The sequence below is a fragment of the Microcaecilia unicolor genome, chromosome 1 (genome assembly GCF_901765095.1).
Source record: "Microcaecilia unicolor chromosome 1, aMicUni1.1, whole genome shotgun sequence".
NCBI lineage: Eukaryota > Metazoa > Chordata > Amphibia > Gymnophiona > Siphonopidae > Microcaecilia > Microcaecilia unicolor.
Genome location: NC_044031.1, coordinates 15,955,035 through 15,971,068, shown reverse-complemented (window position 1 = coordinate 15,971,068; position 16,034 = coordinate 15,955,035). Strand labels below are relative to the sequence as shown.

At 48.6% G+C, this 16,034-nt stretch overlaps 1 protein-coding gene across 1 annotated transcript in view; it reads left to right on the top strand.

Moving 5' to 3' along the window:
• LOC115479013 (acid-sensing ion channel 1C-like) overlaps positions 1–16,034 on the top strand; it is a 188,406-nt gene that overhangs the window by 152,528 nt on the left and 19,844 nt on the right. Inside the window, exons 4-5 of the mRNA XM_030217114.1 lie at positions 8,103–8,253; positions 15,760–15,816. Of these exons, the coding sequence (XP_030072974.1) occupies positions 8,103–8,253; positions 15,760–15,816 (208 nt within the window). The remainder of the gene's footprint in view (positions 1–8,102; positions 8,254–15,759; positions 15,817–16,034) is intronic.

The following is a 16,034-nucleotide window of genomic DNA, read 5'->3' as shown; positions in this document are numbered from 1 at the left end:
TTTCTTCTTGTGCAGCTTTATGCCATTCAGCAGCTTCTTCTGCTGGCATTTTCTCAATCTCATCCCATGTTAAGGGCTCTTGAGCTTCTGCTGACTTTGTTAGGTAAGACAGTCTTGGGGGTGGAACACCTTTGTTTTCCCTGGATGAGCGTCTGACAACAGGTTGGTCTGACCTTTCCGCATCCTCTAAATCTGAGAGTTCTTCTCCAATTGATTCCCCTTCTCCAACTGTACTGTCTTCTTCAATGATCCTTTCTGTGTCTGCTTCCTCTGTCTGTTCCTCGTTAGATACAGATGAGTTGCTTTCAGACATCTGCCTTGGTATGGCATTTATATACACTGGCATGTCTATTATGGTTCTAGTTTCATATTCTGGATGATAAGGCTCATCTGGGATAATCCAGCCTTTATCAACCCTTTTGTTTTCATCAAAATATGTAACATGTCTTATGCCAACAATGCCAGTTTTCAGATTCAAAATTCTATATCCTTTGTGTCCTGGAGCATAGCCAACTAAAATGCCCCTTTCTGTTGTGGAATCCAGCTTATGCCTTCTTTGCTTTGGTATATGAGCATATGCTGTACTTCCAAATGTTCTTATGTGTGACAGGTTTGGCTTCCTACCATGCCATGTCTCATGTGGTGTGCGCTCAGCGCCTTTAGTTGGCATTCTGTTTTGTAGGTACACTGCTGTGAGAATGGCTTCCCCCCATAGTCTTTTAGGGAGATTGCTATCTGACAGCATACATCTGGTCATTTCCACAAGTGACCTAAATTTTCTCTCTGCAACAGAATTTTGCTCTGGTGTATAAGCTACTGTTGTGATATGCTGAATGCCTTCTTGTTCTAGAAATGTGCGCATGCTTTGTGAAGTGAACTCACCACCATTGTCGGTCTGAAGAACCTTTGGTTTTCTTTCAAATTTATTGCTCACCATGGCTACGTATTTCTTCAGCATGTCTGTGACTTGACTTTTTTCTTTCAGCAAATAGGCCACACAGTATCTAGAGAAATCATCCAAGAATATTAGCACAAATCTGTTATTTCCCAATGATGGGATATTAAACGGTCCACATAAGTCACTGTGTATTAAGTCCAGCACTTTATTACTCCTATTTCCTGTGTATGCAGGAAATGAGGGTCTCACACCTTTTTGAGTAACACAGTCTATGCATTTCTCCATATTACCAGCATCTGCACTTATCTGAATGCCGGTGGCCAGTTGCTTACTGTAAAGATCCTGGATCACCTTAGAATCACGATGTCCCAGGCGGCGGTGCCAGATTTCCAGACTACATTTACCATCATTCTTCCTTACTTGCGCCATATGTGAGGCTTCACCTGAAATGTTCAGCTTATAAACATCATTATGCATAAAAGCTTCAGCATACACTTCATCATTTTTAGAGATTGTGCACTTACTGTTTTCAAAATGAATCACAAATCCCTTCTTATCTAATGTAGATACACTAAGCATATTGCAAACTGCTTGGGGAATATACAAGACATCACTTACAGGAATTTCTTTAACTTCATTAGACACTTTGCATTTTAAGAATCCAATACCTTTTGCTTGGATCTTAGCAGTCCCTGCGTTTGCAGTTTTAAGAATACCTTCCTCTGGACACATTTCCTGAAAGAAATTCTTACAATTGGTTAAATGGCATGTGCTCCCTGAATCCAAAATCCAAGTACTTTCATTTGAATTATTATTTACCATAGTCAAAGATTTTTCTGCCATTAGAAAGCCCTTGTGTTTATCTTTGTCCTTCATACATTTCCTGGTTTGAAAATTCTTTAGTTCCATTGGCTTAGGTGAGCTAGAGGGAGTGTTTTGTGTTTCCTTACACCATTTAGATACATGTCCCTCCTTTCCACATGAGTAGCAAATCAGCTTGCCCTTGGGTGGAGTTTTCCCATAGCTCCGCCTTCCTCTGTTCTTTGCCAAGAAATTTGTTTCATTTCTCTCTGACTGACTTTGAGAACACATCTCCTCAGAATCATTTATTATGCATTCCTGCCTTAGTTTTGATGTTGTCTGTTCAAAAGATTGCCCTTCAATGGCCTCATTTACAGACCTAAAAACATCAAACTTCTTTGATAGTGAGGTAAAAAGAAATGCTCTTTTCAATGCATCACACATGGGAATTCCAGAAAGTTCTAGCTTTTGAAATGAAGACATAAGATGCATAATGTGATCATTACATTTACTTTTATCCCTTAATTTGGTTTCATTCAACTCTGCCAACCAAATTGGTTGCTGCTTTGCATATGTAGTTGCATACATAGTTCTCAGTTTATATAAAATGTCCTTTGAGGTATCTTTTCCCTCCACTAATATGACTTGTTTTTCTGAGAGAGCTTCCAAAAGCATGCACTTCACATAATAGTTTGCATTGTCCCATTCAGCCATATTTTCAGCTGTTCTGTCTTGGTCTAAGCATATATTTAATCTTTTTGCTCGAAGGAGACATATGAATCTTAGTTCCCACTGCCGATAATTAAACTCAGTTAATTTAGGCACCTTGAGAGAATAGAACAATGGTGAATTTCTTCCCTCAGCCATTTTCTTAGCCTTCTGTCTGCTGTGTGGGGGGAGAGAGAGACAGACTGAATCTTTCCTTTAAAACTTAAGAGAAAAATGTGGCCTTTTTTTTTTGCCTGGTAATATTTCTCTTCTTTTTCAATTCCTGGACCCTGGGCCCATAACCCTTTTGTTGGATTATTTGTAGTAAATAATTAGCAGATTTTAGTACACACAGCTTCAGCTTTAGAAATGTTAATTTCTTTCTTCATCTCTCTCTCATTCACCCCTGAATAATTCACTGCTGAGTCACTTTAAAGTTGAAGTAACAAAACATCTGTTTACTCACAGTTTGTAGTTAGATTATAATCAGACAGGCTTATATATACATATTACTATACATTTGTCTTATCAGCTCCTTCCATGTGCTTAGATGGTAATGGATGCTCACACCACCATAGATCCTCTCAGGTTAGGAGAGAACATGAGCTCCATGTGCTCCATGTGCTTCATGTGCTGTGTCTAAACCCCCACAGGAAGTTGCATAGCTGTGTGACCTCTCTAAGTAATTCACATCAGAGGTCACAGAGTAATCACAGAGAAATAATAGGTGACAGGCAATGCATGTAAAATACAATTAATTCCAACACTTTTAGGGTCCGATATTCAGCCAGCACCATTCAGTGTTTTGCTGACCACCTCTGGCGTTAAACCCTGAAATTTGATGCCGGGCTATGTCCAAGCTTCAGCATTGAATTTCTGGGTTTACGGAACTGGCTAACACACAGCGAGTCAAATTCCGGATATCCACAATGAATATTAATGGGATACATTTGCATGCACTACCTCCACTGTACCCAAATCTATCTCACGCATATTCACTGTGGGTATCCTGAAAACGTGACTGGGTTGAGAACCCCGGTTAATTATATTGTGATTAGCACTTGGAGGGAATCTCACATTGGTCGATTTTATTTCGCTCTTTAATCCTAGGAGGAAGGAACGGTAGAGCAGGCTGATTTTAAAGAGGTGATGAAAATATTGAGCTGCTCATGTTGCTTGAGTGTCTGGTAGGGTTGGATGCAACGTTATCCCAATATATGAACCCCCAGGATGACCTTAGGCCTGGATTTTCACGAGTGGCCTCACAATTGTGCAAAGAGATGGGGATGCAAGATCGCCCATGGAGGCTGCAAGTGAGCTCTAAGGACCCTCTTGCTAGGCTGGTCTGGGGTCTTCCTTAGCTTCTGTCGCTATCTCTTTCTTTGCAACATGCAGAGTGCCCTGCGCAGCGGCCTGGTCTACTTTTTGTGTGTGTGTGTGTGTCTCGTGTGTGATAGCTTGACGTTTGCGCATGTTTTTGTCGTACAGTGGAAGGGGTGCTATGTTCATTTTATTACTTTTGGAATACAATTTCTGAGATTGTGAGTTCTTCAGAGCAGTGGCGTAGCTACGTGGGGCCTGGGGGGGCCTGGGCCCCCATAGATTTAGCCCTGGACCCCCCTGCCGACGACCCTCTTGACCCCCCTGCCGCTGCTAACCCGCTGTCGCCGTCGCCTGCCTTTGCTGGCGGGGGACCCCAATCCCTGCCAGCCGAGGTCCTCTTCTTCCCGCAAAAGGCTTCCTTCTGTTTCTGACGTCCTGCACATTGTACGTCAGACTCACAGGCTTCGTTCTGTGAGTCTGACGTCCTGCACGCACAACGTGCAGGACGTCAGAAACAGAAGGAAGCCTTTTTCGGGAAGAAGAGGACCTCAGCTGGCGGGGGTAGGGTTTCCCCGCCAGCAAAGGTAGGCGACGGCAGGATGGTGGCAGGAGGGGGGGGGGGTTGAGAGGGTCGTCGGCAGGGGGGGGCAAAGTTGTTGGTGGCGGCGGGGTCGGCAATAGCGGGGGGGGGTGTTGGCAATGGCAAGGGGGGGGGGGGTCGGCGGCGCCGGGGAGGGGCTAAAATGTGCCCCCTCACCTCGGGCTCTGGACCCTCCTCCCGCCGAAGTCTGGCTACGCCCCTGCTTCAGAGTAAGCCAAGACATCTCACTCACACAATGGCTTCTCTTGTTTCCATATTTTGTATAGCATTGCGAATTGGTGGTGGGTGAAATATCTCAAAACTCACAATTCTTATAGATGGTTTAAATTCTTCTGCATCAAAAGTGGGAGGAATTTTTAGAACCGAGACTGGGCGTCTGGTGACCGACTGTCCACCCCACTTTTTCATGCACAACTGCAGACGTGTTGAAGATTTAGCCCAAAATCTTGAGAAATAGAACAAGTTTGAAGCCAAGCTATGCTCCTTGCAGCTTCCATAATCTATGTGATGCCATCTCAACTACATCGCAGCCTTCTCTCTGGTACGCAATGGCAAGTGGTGATTTAGGATCAGTGAAGGCGTGGTGGGGTCGACAACCTAGAGTTGCCAGCAATTTCAAAAGAGAATTACAGCTGCCACCCGCCCTCTCCCTTCACACTCCCTCACCAACCCCCTTGCCCATCCTTCTGTTGATGCAATAAACATGAACCAGGAACCTCAGAGCCAGGTTCTTCCATTTACACACAGTCTGTCCCAGAGCCCCCCTCCCCCATCATACACATAATCCTACACACATCCCTGAATCCCAGAGCTCCCACCGTATACATGGTCCCTCCCAGGGTGGACCCAGCCAGACACCCAATTTTGAGTGGGCCTGTGCCCAAGATGGGTGGGCAGAAGAACTCCACCTTGTCCCACAAGTGATTTGGTCTCTCCCGCTCTCATCTGCATGCTATATGGTCTCTCAAACGTCTCCCCCTCCCCCGCATACCTTTTAAATAGCAGATTTTCACCAGAGGCGAGCAGCAACTAATACACACTGCTCATGTTGGCCCCCGCAGCCTTCCCTCTGATGCAACTTCCTGTTTCTGCATAGGCGGGAATACATCAGAGGGAAAGGCTGTGAGGCTAGTGCAAGAAGTATGTATCAGTCGCTGCTCACTGCAGGTGAAAATCTGTTATTTACAAGGTATGCAGGAGGGACTGTTGTTGGGAGTTTTCTGCTGTTGGGGCTTGGGGATCCCTGCCAGCCACATCATAGGTATGCTGTTACAGGCCCACCCAGGCCCACCCTTGGCTACACCACTGGTCCCTCCAAATACATCCCTCAGTCTCTCCTAACCATATACATGATCCCTCCTTATACAACCCCCTGTCCTAAAGCCTCCTACCTCATATTGCCATCTCCACAGGCCGGCGGTAAAACCCGCGCTCCTCCCAGTAACGCATCCTCCTCCTCCTGACCTCCTTGCGCAATTGTGGTCATACATGCCCACAGCCGTACTCCTGACTGACTACCTCCTCCTCTGCAGGACTTCATGAACCTAATTGGTTTAAATGATAAAAAGTCAGTCGCATCTATAGTTGAATTATGTATGTAGCTGATTAAATATTTCTGTGTGATGTGTACATTATTTCACTGAGAACAGAATGTCCTGAGTCAATAAAAGTTGTTACAACCCACAGAAAATTCACTTTTCTCTGAACTGTGGTTTTATCCTCCCAGCTGGACAGCAGTTATCCACTGTCAATCCTCCATCTCCTCTCTTTGCGACTTCTCGGCTTCCCTACATTGCCAGCTTGCCCCAAGTTGGCCACAGTGCTCCCAAGCAGTCCTTAAATCTCCCTTCCAATGCATTCTGGGACTTGTTGCGGCCTTTCTGTTGTTAAAATAATGAGGAGGACAAGCCCCACAGTACAAAAGGATGGCTACTAACAGGGGTGTGCTGGTAAATTTTTAACAACGGGCTCTCTCTCCGGGCATAGCTGGCCCTGAAATTTTTTTTTTTTTTTGGGGGGGGGGGGGGAATACATGCCTCTCTCTCCCCTCCCTTGTGGGGGCACGCTAGGCATACCTTTGCCGAGCCCCACCAGCCAATAAATGGACTGCCACCATTCTCTGCTGCTTGTTTCTGGCTCTGAGCAACATGATGGAACCAGGGTTGCCAGGTGGAAAATTTTTTTCCCACCCAATCCCGCACAAGAAACAGCCCAAAACCCGCCCAAACACAAACCCCGCCCCTGACACCCCCACCCCCGCGTCATCACCCCCGCCCCCGCTGTCATCAACCCCGCCCCCGCCGTCACCGGCCCCGCCCCCGCCGTCACCGGCCCCGCCTCCCCCGTCACCGGCCCCGCCTCCCACGTCATCGGCCCCGCCCAAAACGTCACTAACCCCGCCCCCCGCAGCCGAAAAAAAACCCACCCTGAAGCCCAAAAACCAGCCCAAAAAACCGCAACCCGCCACGGGCAAAAATTTCCCGCGGCGGGTCGCGGAAAACCGCCCAATTGGGCGGTAAAACCGCCCACCTGGCAACACTGGATGGAACCTTCTTGCGCTTGCATGAAAAGTCTCAGCCTGATGCTCAGAGTCAGAAACAAGGAGCAGGGAGCAGCAGCAGTCTATTTACTTGGCTGATGGGGCCAACATCACTGCCAGCAAAGTAAAAGAGAATTCAGGATGACCCAAGCCCACATTTTGGGAGTCAGTTGTTAAAGTAGCCATGGGGAGGCCTACTTTAACAAAATTCTTAAAAACTTAACAAATGGCTCTCGCGAGCCCGTGAGAGCCCGCTCCAGCACACCACTGGCTACTAACGAATGCTGGGACAGGACCAGGGGCGTATCTGCGTGGGGCCACAGGGGCCTGGGCCCCCGCAGATTTCGCCCTGGACCCCCCTACCACAGACCCTCTCCACCTCCCCCCTCCCTCCCGCCCGCCACCAACCCGTCGCCGATCTTTGCTGGCGGGGGACCCCAAGCCCCCGCCAGCCGAAGTCCTCTCTTCCGTGCAGGATGCAAGTTGCAACGCTTCCTGTTCTTCTGAGTCTGACGTCCTGCACGTACAACGTGCAGAACGTCAGACTCAGAATTTGGAATTCAGTCTGACGGTGCAGGACGTCAGACTCAGAAGAACAGGAAGCGTTGCAACTTGCAGCGGCGCAGCCTGCATGGAAGAGAGGACCTCGGCTGGCGGGGGGTTGGGGTCCCCCGCCAGCAAAGGTAAGTGACAGCAGCAGGGGAGGGTGTCATTGGTGGCGAGGGGGGGGGGTCCGGAAATGGCGGGGAGGGGGGATCGGTGGCACCGGGGGGGGGGCTAAAATGTGCCCCCTCCCTCTGGCTCTGGCCCCCCCTACCGCCCGAGTCCAGATACGCCCCTGGACAGGACTAGGTTGTCAGGGTGGGTCGGCTAAGGGCTAACTATTTCTCTTTTTTCTTCCTTGGACTTTTTGTGCCCCTCTGCGGTATTTCTATGCTTTCAGTCATTGATTCTCCTTTTTCCACTTTCTCATCCAGCTAGACTCTCTCTCTCTTTTGCACCATGTCTCTGTTTTAGAATATCTAAACAGTAAAATGTAAAGATGTGTCTAATCTGCCTTTTGTCTCCTCCTCTCTGTACTCTTCTCCTCCTGTCTTTCTTATCCTAATGCCCGTCTGCTATTTTCTTTTCTTTTTCCCTTCTTCTTCTTCTTTCTCATGGTGGAACTCTCTCCTTGGCCTTCTCTTTCTCTGAATTGGACTGCCTCTTCCTTAACCCTTCCTCCCTCCCAGCTGATGTACCTCCCACCCCCATGGGGGGACTGCAGATCCAGTACCATGGACTCGGAGTTCTTCTCCATCTACAGCATCACAGCCTGCCGCATTGACTGCGAGACCCGCTACCTGGTGGAGAACTGCAACTGCAGAATGGTGCACATGCCAGGTATGGGGGGTCAAGTTCTGCCCTGGGTCTTTTGGGCCAGCCTGTTTTTGGAGGGGAGAGGAGAAAGAGGCTGGCCACATGGTGACCCAACAGGATGGTGAAGGGTTTATTTTTTTAGCAGGAGGGTCAATGATCTAGTTTCGATAATGCTGGGTATCATTATCTCCCCAATGATGTTGCACGGCAAGGTCTCAATCTTAGCCCAAAGGCTGAGAAGAGACCATCGTTACCTCATGGCTGAGGCCCTGAACTTCATCTTTGCTCCAAAGATGCTCCAAACGAAGACTTTAGGCCACTCTTGGCATCAGAAATTGAAGCCATGTACATTGCGAGGTAAATTTTCAGTGGCATGAGTGATCCTATAAGTCTGTACAAATAAAGTATCTCTATAAAGTTATACATATAGGCCCCAATATTCAGACTATGGGAGATAGCTGGGCTGTCTGTCTCCCACGGTCCGCTATGAACCCAGATATTCAATGCCGGGCCGTTTTCGATGACCAGCATTGAATAACCGGTTTAACTTTGGCTGGTTTCACCTTAACCGGCCAAGCCGATTTTCAGTGCTGGCTGGTTAAGTTGGAGCAGGCCAAATACGGCCACCAAACTTAGCCAGCTCTGCGATGAAAATCGCAGGATAGCCAGTTATATCTATAAAAATAACACGTAACTTAACAAACTTCAGGAAATTACTGAAAACACACTTGTTTGAAAAAACTTACAATAAGAATCCTCCTTAGAACTTGATTATTCTATATCTAAACCAACCACTTACTAATCCCTCTAAACTGATTATATTAGCCATATTATCATATTTTTTCATGATGTGTTATGTAAATTATTCCACAGACATATCTTCCTTAATTCTTACATAGTAATATGTTAACCTCTTACTCTGTTCATAACTATATCTTTTGCAATATAATGTAAGCCACATTGAGCCTGCAGGCTTCGGTGGCTGCAGGCCAATTGAGAGCTGAGGGAAGTGCAAGAGACTGCACTGTTCAGCCCCACTGAGCCACGGTCCTCCAACGCACATATGGTATTGAAGCCAAACACATTCTGCATCCAGAGAACCTCCTGGCCCTCCACCCACAATGGATACAGAGCAGAGCAAGTACATTCCCCCATAAAACTCATCATACAAAGACATTTTGGTTTGTAGTGCTATCTCAATACCAGACATTATAAAGTCATTTTTTTAAAAATCTATAAAACAAAAAGTCACTCAGAACCTAGAGCAAATCTACCATGCCAGCACTAACTTCCAAAACAAGGATCCTACCTATGAAAAGGCAGCGCCTTAAATATTACATTGGGGCCCTAAAATACCAATACATTTACCGGGAAAGCTGAACAAGCCAAATTACTACAGAATGCTACATAGAAACTTCATGCTAACAGAATACCTCAGTCACAAAAACAGAATACAAATGCCAAATACAGAATATGTGACCACAAACTCTACAAACATAAATTAAACAGAAACCCCAAGAAACTAGTACTTACTTGCATGTAGTACAACACTACAGAAACAGAAAAGAAAGGCATTTCCTCCTGTGCAAAATATAAAGATGGCACATGATAGGGATCGTGTTAGGGGAGATGCAACTAGGGCAACTGTGCTTGGCTTTCTGGCCAGAGAGAGCCCCAAGCCTGCCAGAAGCTGAAGAAGTTACAGCCTGGTAATGGGCTTTGGGGTCCATTCCCAGATTTCTTTTTTTTTTAATCATTTTACTTAATTACATTCACATTTATCACATAAATGTAAGGAAATACAGAAATTAATATAAAAAGGAAAACATTTTCTCTCAACAATATACATTTACATAATTGTCCACAATTGGAAGATCCAAGATCAGGAAAACAATCTTAAAGAAAATAAGAAAAACTCAAAATGGTTAATCTTACACTTCACATTTTCTGAGGGAGGAAGGTTAATCGGTTACTGCAGCCGGTACAGTGGTAACTGAAGGAAGTTGCTGCAGAGGATTCTTCATCTGTTTCCACAAACTCTTATAATTTCTTAGGTTCAAACAAATAAGTAATAAGGAAAATACCATTCCCAGATTTCTTTCCTGGGCCCCAGCCATGTCTGACGTATGTCAAATCTGACATATTCTAATCACAAAATAGAAAATAAAAATAATTTCCTTGTCCAGCATCTCCCCTGTGTTCATATCCCCACATCCATCATCGTTCCTCTCTGCACCCTTGTACCCCATGCCCAGCATCTCCCTTCTGTGTTCCTATTCTCCCCCCTTTCTGGTATCTCCCCTTTGTGTCCATTGTATCTCTATTCCCATATCTCCCCCCCCCAGTGTCCATTATATCACTATTCTCATATCTCCTCCCCCCCACCTCATGTCAGGCATTGCCCCTCTGTGCCCATATGCCATCTCAATACAGCATCTAAACTGTCCCCATGCTCCCACCCAATGTCCATCATCTCCCTTCTGTTTTTCTATACTTCTGTATGTCCCATTTCTCCTTCCCCCACACCATGTGTCCCTCTCCTCTCTGACCCCACCCCAACCAGCTCCTCTCTTTCTCTCTCTCCCCCCCATGCATCTGGCGCCTTCTCCTACTGTGGGTTCAGCATTTGACCCCCTCTTCCTTTATCTCCTTGGTCCAGTATCCTTCCCTCTAACCCCAACCCCTCCCCTCCCATAGGCCCAGCACCTCTCTCCCTTCCCTCCAGCCCACCTTGCATATCTAGCATCTCTCCTCCTTCCCTCACTCCTCCCCGCATATCCAGCAACTCTCCCCCTTCCCTCTCACTCCCCATATATCCAGAACCATTCCAGTCCCCTTGCATGTCCAGCACCTCTCCCCCTTCCCTCCCACCCTCATATATCCAGCATCTCTCTCTTCACCCCAGCCCCCTTGCATGTCCAGCAACTCTCTCCTGCCCCCCCCCCCACATATTCAGCACCTCTCTTCCTTCCCTCCCACCCCTTGCATATCCAGAACCTCTCTCTTCCATCCCCCCTGTATATCCAGCACCTCCCCTTCCTTCCTGCCCCCAACATAGCCAGCACCTCTCTCTCTTCCATCCCCCCCCTGCATATTCAGCACATCTCTCCATTCACTCCCACCACCCGCATATCCAGCACCTCTCCCTTCCCTCCCCCTGTATATCTAGCACTTCTCTCCCTTCCCTCCCACCCGCATATCTAGCAATTCTCACCCTTCCCTCACCCCGCATATCCAGCAACTCTCTCCCTTCCCTCTCACCCCCCCACATATCCAGCACCATTCCAGTTCCCTTGCATGTCCAGCACCTCTCCCCCTTCCCTCCCACCCCATATATCCAGCATCTCTCTCCCTTCACTCCAGCCCCCTTGCATGTCCAGCAACTCTCTTCTGCCCCCCCCCCCCCACATATTCAGCACCTCTCTTCCTTCCCTCCCACCCCCCTGCATATCCAGCACCTCTCTCTCTCTTCCATCCCCCCTGTATATCCAGCACCTCTCCCCTTCCCTCCTGCCCCCCAACATATCCAGCACCTCTCTCTTCCATCCCCCCCAGCATATTCAGCACATCTCTCCATTCACTCCCACCACCCGCATATCCAGCAACTCTCTCCCTTCCCTCTCCCTGTATATCCAGCACTTCTCTCCCTTCCCTCCCACCCTGCATATCTAATAATTCTCACCCTTCCCTTGCCCCGCATATCCAGCACCTCTCCCTTCCCTCCCATCCCCACATATCCAGCATCTCTCTCCTTTCCTTCCCCCCCTGCATATCCAGCACCTCTTCCTTCGCTCCCCCCACATATTCTGCACATCTCTCCCCTCCCACCCTCCCCCACATACCCAACACCTCTCTCCCTTCCTTCCTTCCTTCCTTCCTTCCTTCCCACCCTCCCCCCCATATCACCTCTCTCCCTTCCCTCCTCTCCCCTTGCAGGTCCACATCTCTCTCCCATCCCCACATGTCCAGTGTCTCTCTCCCCTCCCACAGTTCCGGTACCTCCGTGCGTTCCTTACCCTTCCCCCATCCCCATCACGACGCTTGCACTTCATGCTATCATGGCCACCCAGCAGGAACTCCACACAGGCCTGCATCAGAGCTTTCTTTCTCTGCCACGTCCCGCCTTGCCTGTGTAAACAGAAAATTGCATCAGTGGATGAGATGCAATAAAAGGAAGGCCCTGATTCAAGCCTTTGTGGAGTTCCTGCTGGGCGGCGATGAAAGCATAAAGTGTAAGCACCACCGTGGCGGTGGCGGGAGAGGGTAAGGAAGACGTGGAGGTGCAGGAACTGCGAGGGGGGGGGGCTGGAAGGATGTTGAATTTTGCATGGCAGGGGTGTAGCGCTTCTGGGTAAGCCTGGGCCCACCCAGGCCCGCCTGTAGCTACTGAATGACACGGGGATAAAATTTGTCCCTGTCCCCCTGGGTTCTGTCTTTGTTCTCACCCCATCCCCGCAGGCCCCGCCCAATCCCCGTAGGCTCTGTTCTCATCTGCAGAAGCCTCGAACACGTATGATTTTATATTTAAATCTTTTTATTAAAGTATAAAAAGGAACAATATGCTGTGAAACTATTGTGTAAAAATTACAAACAGAAAACAATAATAACAATGAACAGCTATAATAAACCCTCCTATCACCACCACCCCTCTACCCTTCCAACCCCAACAATAGCTGACTTCCACTAAAATAAGCCCTATGAAGCACTGTTTTGATTTTTTAAACTGTAGAGAAATAAGTCATCAACAATCTCAGGCCTGAGTCTAGTTCTCCTGCTCTGGATAGCAGAGCCAGTAGTGGGAGGCGGGGCTAGAGGTTGGGAGGCGGGGATAGTGCGGGGCAGACTTATACGGTCTGTGCCAGAGCCAGTGGTGGGAGGCGGGACTGGAGGTTGGGAGGCAGGGATAGCGCTGGGCAGACTTATACGGTCTGTGCCAGAGCCGGTGGTGGGAGGCAGGGATAGTGCTGGGCAGACTTATACGGTCTATGCCAGAGCCGGTGGTTGGGAGGCGGGGCTAGTGCTGGGCAGACTTATACGGTCTGTGCCCTGAAGAGCACAGGTACAAATCAAAGTAGGGTATACACAAAAGTAGCACACATGAGTTGTCTTGTTGGGCAGACTGGATGGACCGTGCAGGTCTTTTTCTGCCGTCATCTACTATGTTACTATGTTCCACAGCCCTTCCTGCAATAGAAGATGTCTTCTTAGAAGAGATGCTGGTAGCAGGAATGCACAGGATCCTCCGTGCAAATTTTGCTAGTTGTGGCCAGCATGTTTTTCCAAAAAATAAAAATATTGCCGTCTGCATCAGTCAAACATAAATAACAGTCCAGTTAATTAACAGGCTTCAAAGTAGAAAGTGACACAGGTACAAAGTTTATCCCCATCCTCGTGGGCTCTGTCCCCACTCCCGCCCCCGTGGAATCTGTCTCGCCACCCCGTCCCCATCCCTGTGGTTACTGTGGGTCCTCGTCCCCCGTGTCATTCTCTACCTGTAGCTACGCCCCTGCAACTGACAGTATACAGGAAGTTATGCGCACCCTTACAGCACTGAAGTGCTCACAGTTACACCAGGCCTGTGGTTAGTGCAACCATTGTTCTCTCTAAGCTGAGCAGGAGACCTCCACCTATACTTCTACCAGTAAGGGGTGCTTTTTCACTATCACAGTTTCAATAATGAAGGACAGATGAAATCTGCAGCTCTCCAGGGAATCTGCCTGTCCCCCTAGCAGTGCCCCCCACTGTGCAGTTGGAGGACTTCTGCTCAGCTTAAAGGGAACAGTCAGGGCCGCCGAGAGGGGGGGCAGAGGGGACAAAATTCCCCAGACCCGGACCTCCAAAGGGGGCCTGGCGCCGGGGTCAGGCCGCTGGCGCTGCAGTCCGCGGTCTCACCTGCCTGCCTCCTCGGCTCCGGGCCCCCTGCATTCAATGCGGCAGTCGCAGATCACCTCTCTTCTGGCCTTCCCTCCCTGTGTCCCGCCCTCGCGGAAACCGGAAGTTACATCAGACGAGGGCAGGACAGGGAGGGAAGGCCAGAAGAGAGGTGATCTGCGACTGCCGCATTGAATGCAGGGGGCCTGGAGCCGTGGAGGCAGGCAGGTGAGACCGCGGACTGCAGCGGCGGGGGTGGCAGCAGTGGGGGGATCGACGGGGGTGGCAGGGAAAGCGACGGGGGGGGGGGGGGGGCAGCAGCGGCAGGGGGCAGAGGCGGGGCAGCCTTGCCCCGGGCCCGGCCTAGTCTCTCGGCAGCCCTGGTGGGTGCTGATATGGGGTTATGCTAGTATTATATAAAGGAATCTGGACGCTGAGGTACCATTGTAGAACAGGTTCTCACCAGGTGGTACTGGGACGCCTAGATGAGGCACCTAAGTATGGAATGACCTCTATATTCAGGGGAAGGAAATGGACAGATACCACCACTGAGAATAAATGTGTAAAATCTGTGCAGACAACTTAATGCAGAAATGCAGTCAGAGCCCAAGAAAGTGTGGCTCAAAGATACAGAAGTTGCAGTCCCAGAGGACTGTTCAAGCACACCTTCATAGGTTGCCTATACCTGTTACATTTTATGAACTCCAGAAGGAAGATAGCAGTCAATTTGAGAGATTGAGATCATACTCCACATCCCCTGGCATAGGGTTCATTATCTCAGGGGTGGGTGGATGTGAACACATATGTTAGACAGGGTTGTCACATTTTCTCTTTATATTCAGGGGGCTGTAGGTTATCCTTCCATCTAATTTTCAGCTATATTTTTTGGCCCCCCTATGTGTCCTCATGCTCTGTGTTACCTGCCATGAGAAGGTTGTGGTGATTCCCTCTTCCACCTCTGCTCTTTAATAGGGAAATTATCTGGCTGGCCCAATTGCCATGTGAGCTTTTTCTTGGTTCAACTCTTGGATTAAATCTTCTGTACTGCAGGTTGGCTGGGACCAGAAATGCAGCGGAGACAGCTCTCTCATTTCCAGCAGGAGAGAGAGCTGTTATCATTAAGAGCGCCGCCTGCTGGCTGAATTGGCAGCTTGTGAAACGTGGCCCTGGAAGGTGCCCTGGTGATGACTCAAGGCCTCAGGATCATTGCAGTCATGACAACAGTGGCAACAGTAATGGGGGTGAATCTAAAAATGAGTGAAGGCTTGTGGCTCCAGGAACCCAGCACCGATTCGGATTCAGCTGGGCGGAAAATGAAAGGATGAAGTACCAGGTCCCCTAAAAAAGGGGAGAACCCATAATGGGTCAGGCAGAGGAAGTTGTTGAGATTTAGTTCAGTGGTCAATGGAATTAACAAGATGGTACAAGCCGGGTCTGTCACACCTGAGAGGCCTCATCAGAAAGTGCGCTATAGAAATGATTTGTAGTAGTAGTTGATACAGCCAGAACTGTCCAGAAGTAGATAAGGTTTCCCCATTCTGGTTCAGCGGTCTGTGCTCACATCACTGAGGCAGCAGGTCCATTGCACTAATTTCATAACACGAGGCCTCACCGTCTCCTCCTCACTCTGTTCCTCTCTCTTTTTTTTTCCCCCCACAGGAAATGCCAACGTGTGCACGCCAGAGCAACAGAAGGAGTGTGCAGATCCTGCTCTAGGTATTTAATATTTATTTATTTCTTTGTTACATTTGTACCCCACATTTTCCCACCTATTTGCAAGCTCAAGGTGGCTTACACAGTACTGCAAAGGCGTTCGCCAAGTCCGGTAGAGAACAAATACAAGGTTATTTTGTGGTCGAATAGGTAGGTGTATTCCAGGCACCATGAGGGTCGAAGGGAGGGAGGTTGCATATTGTCCAGTACGATCGTTGGTT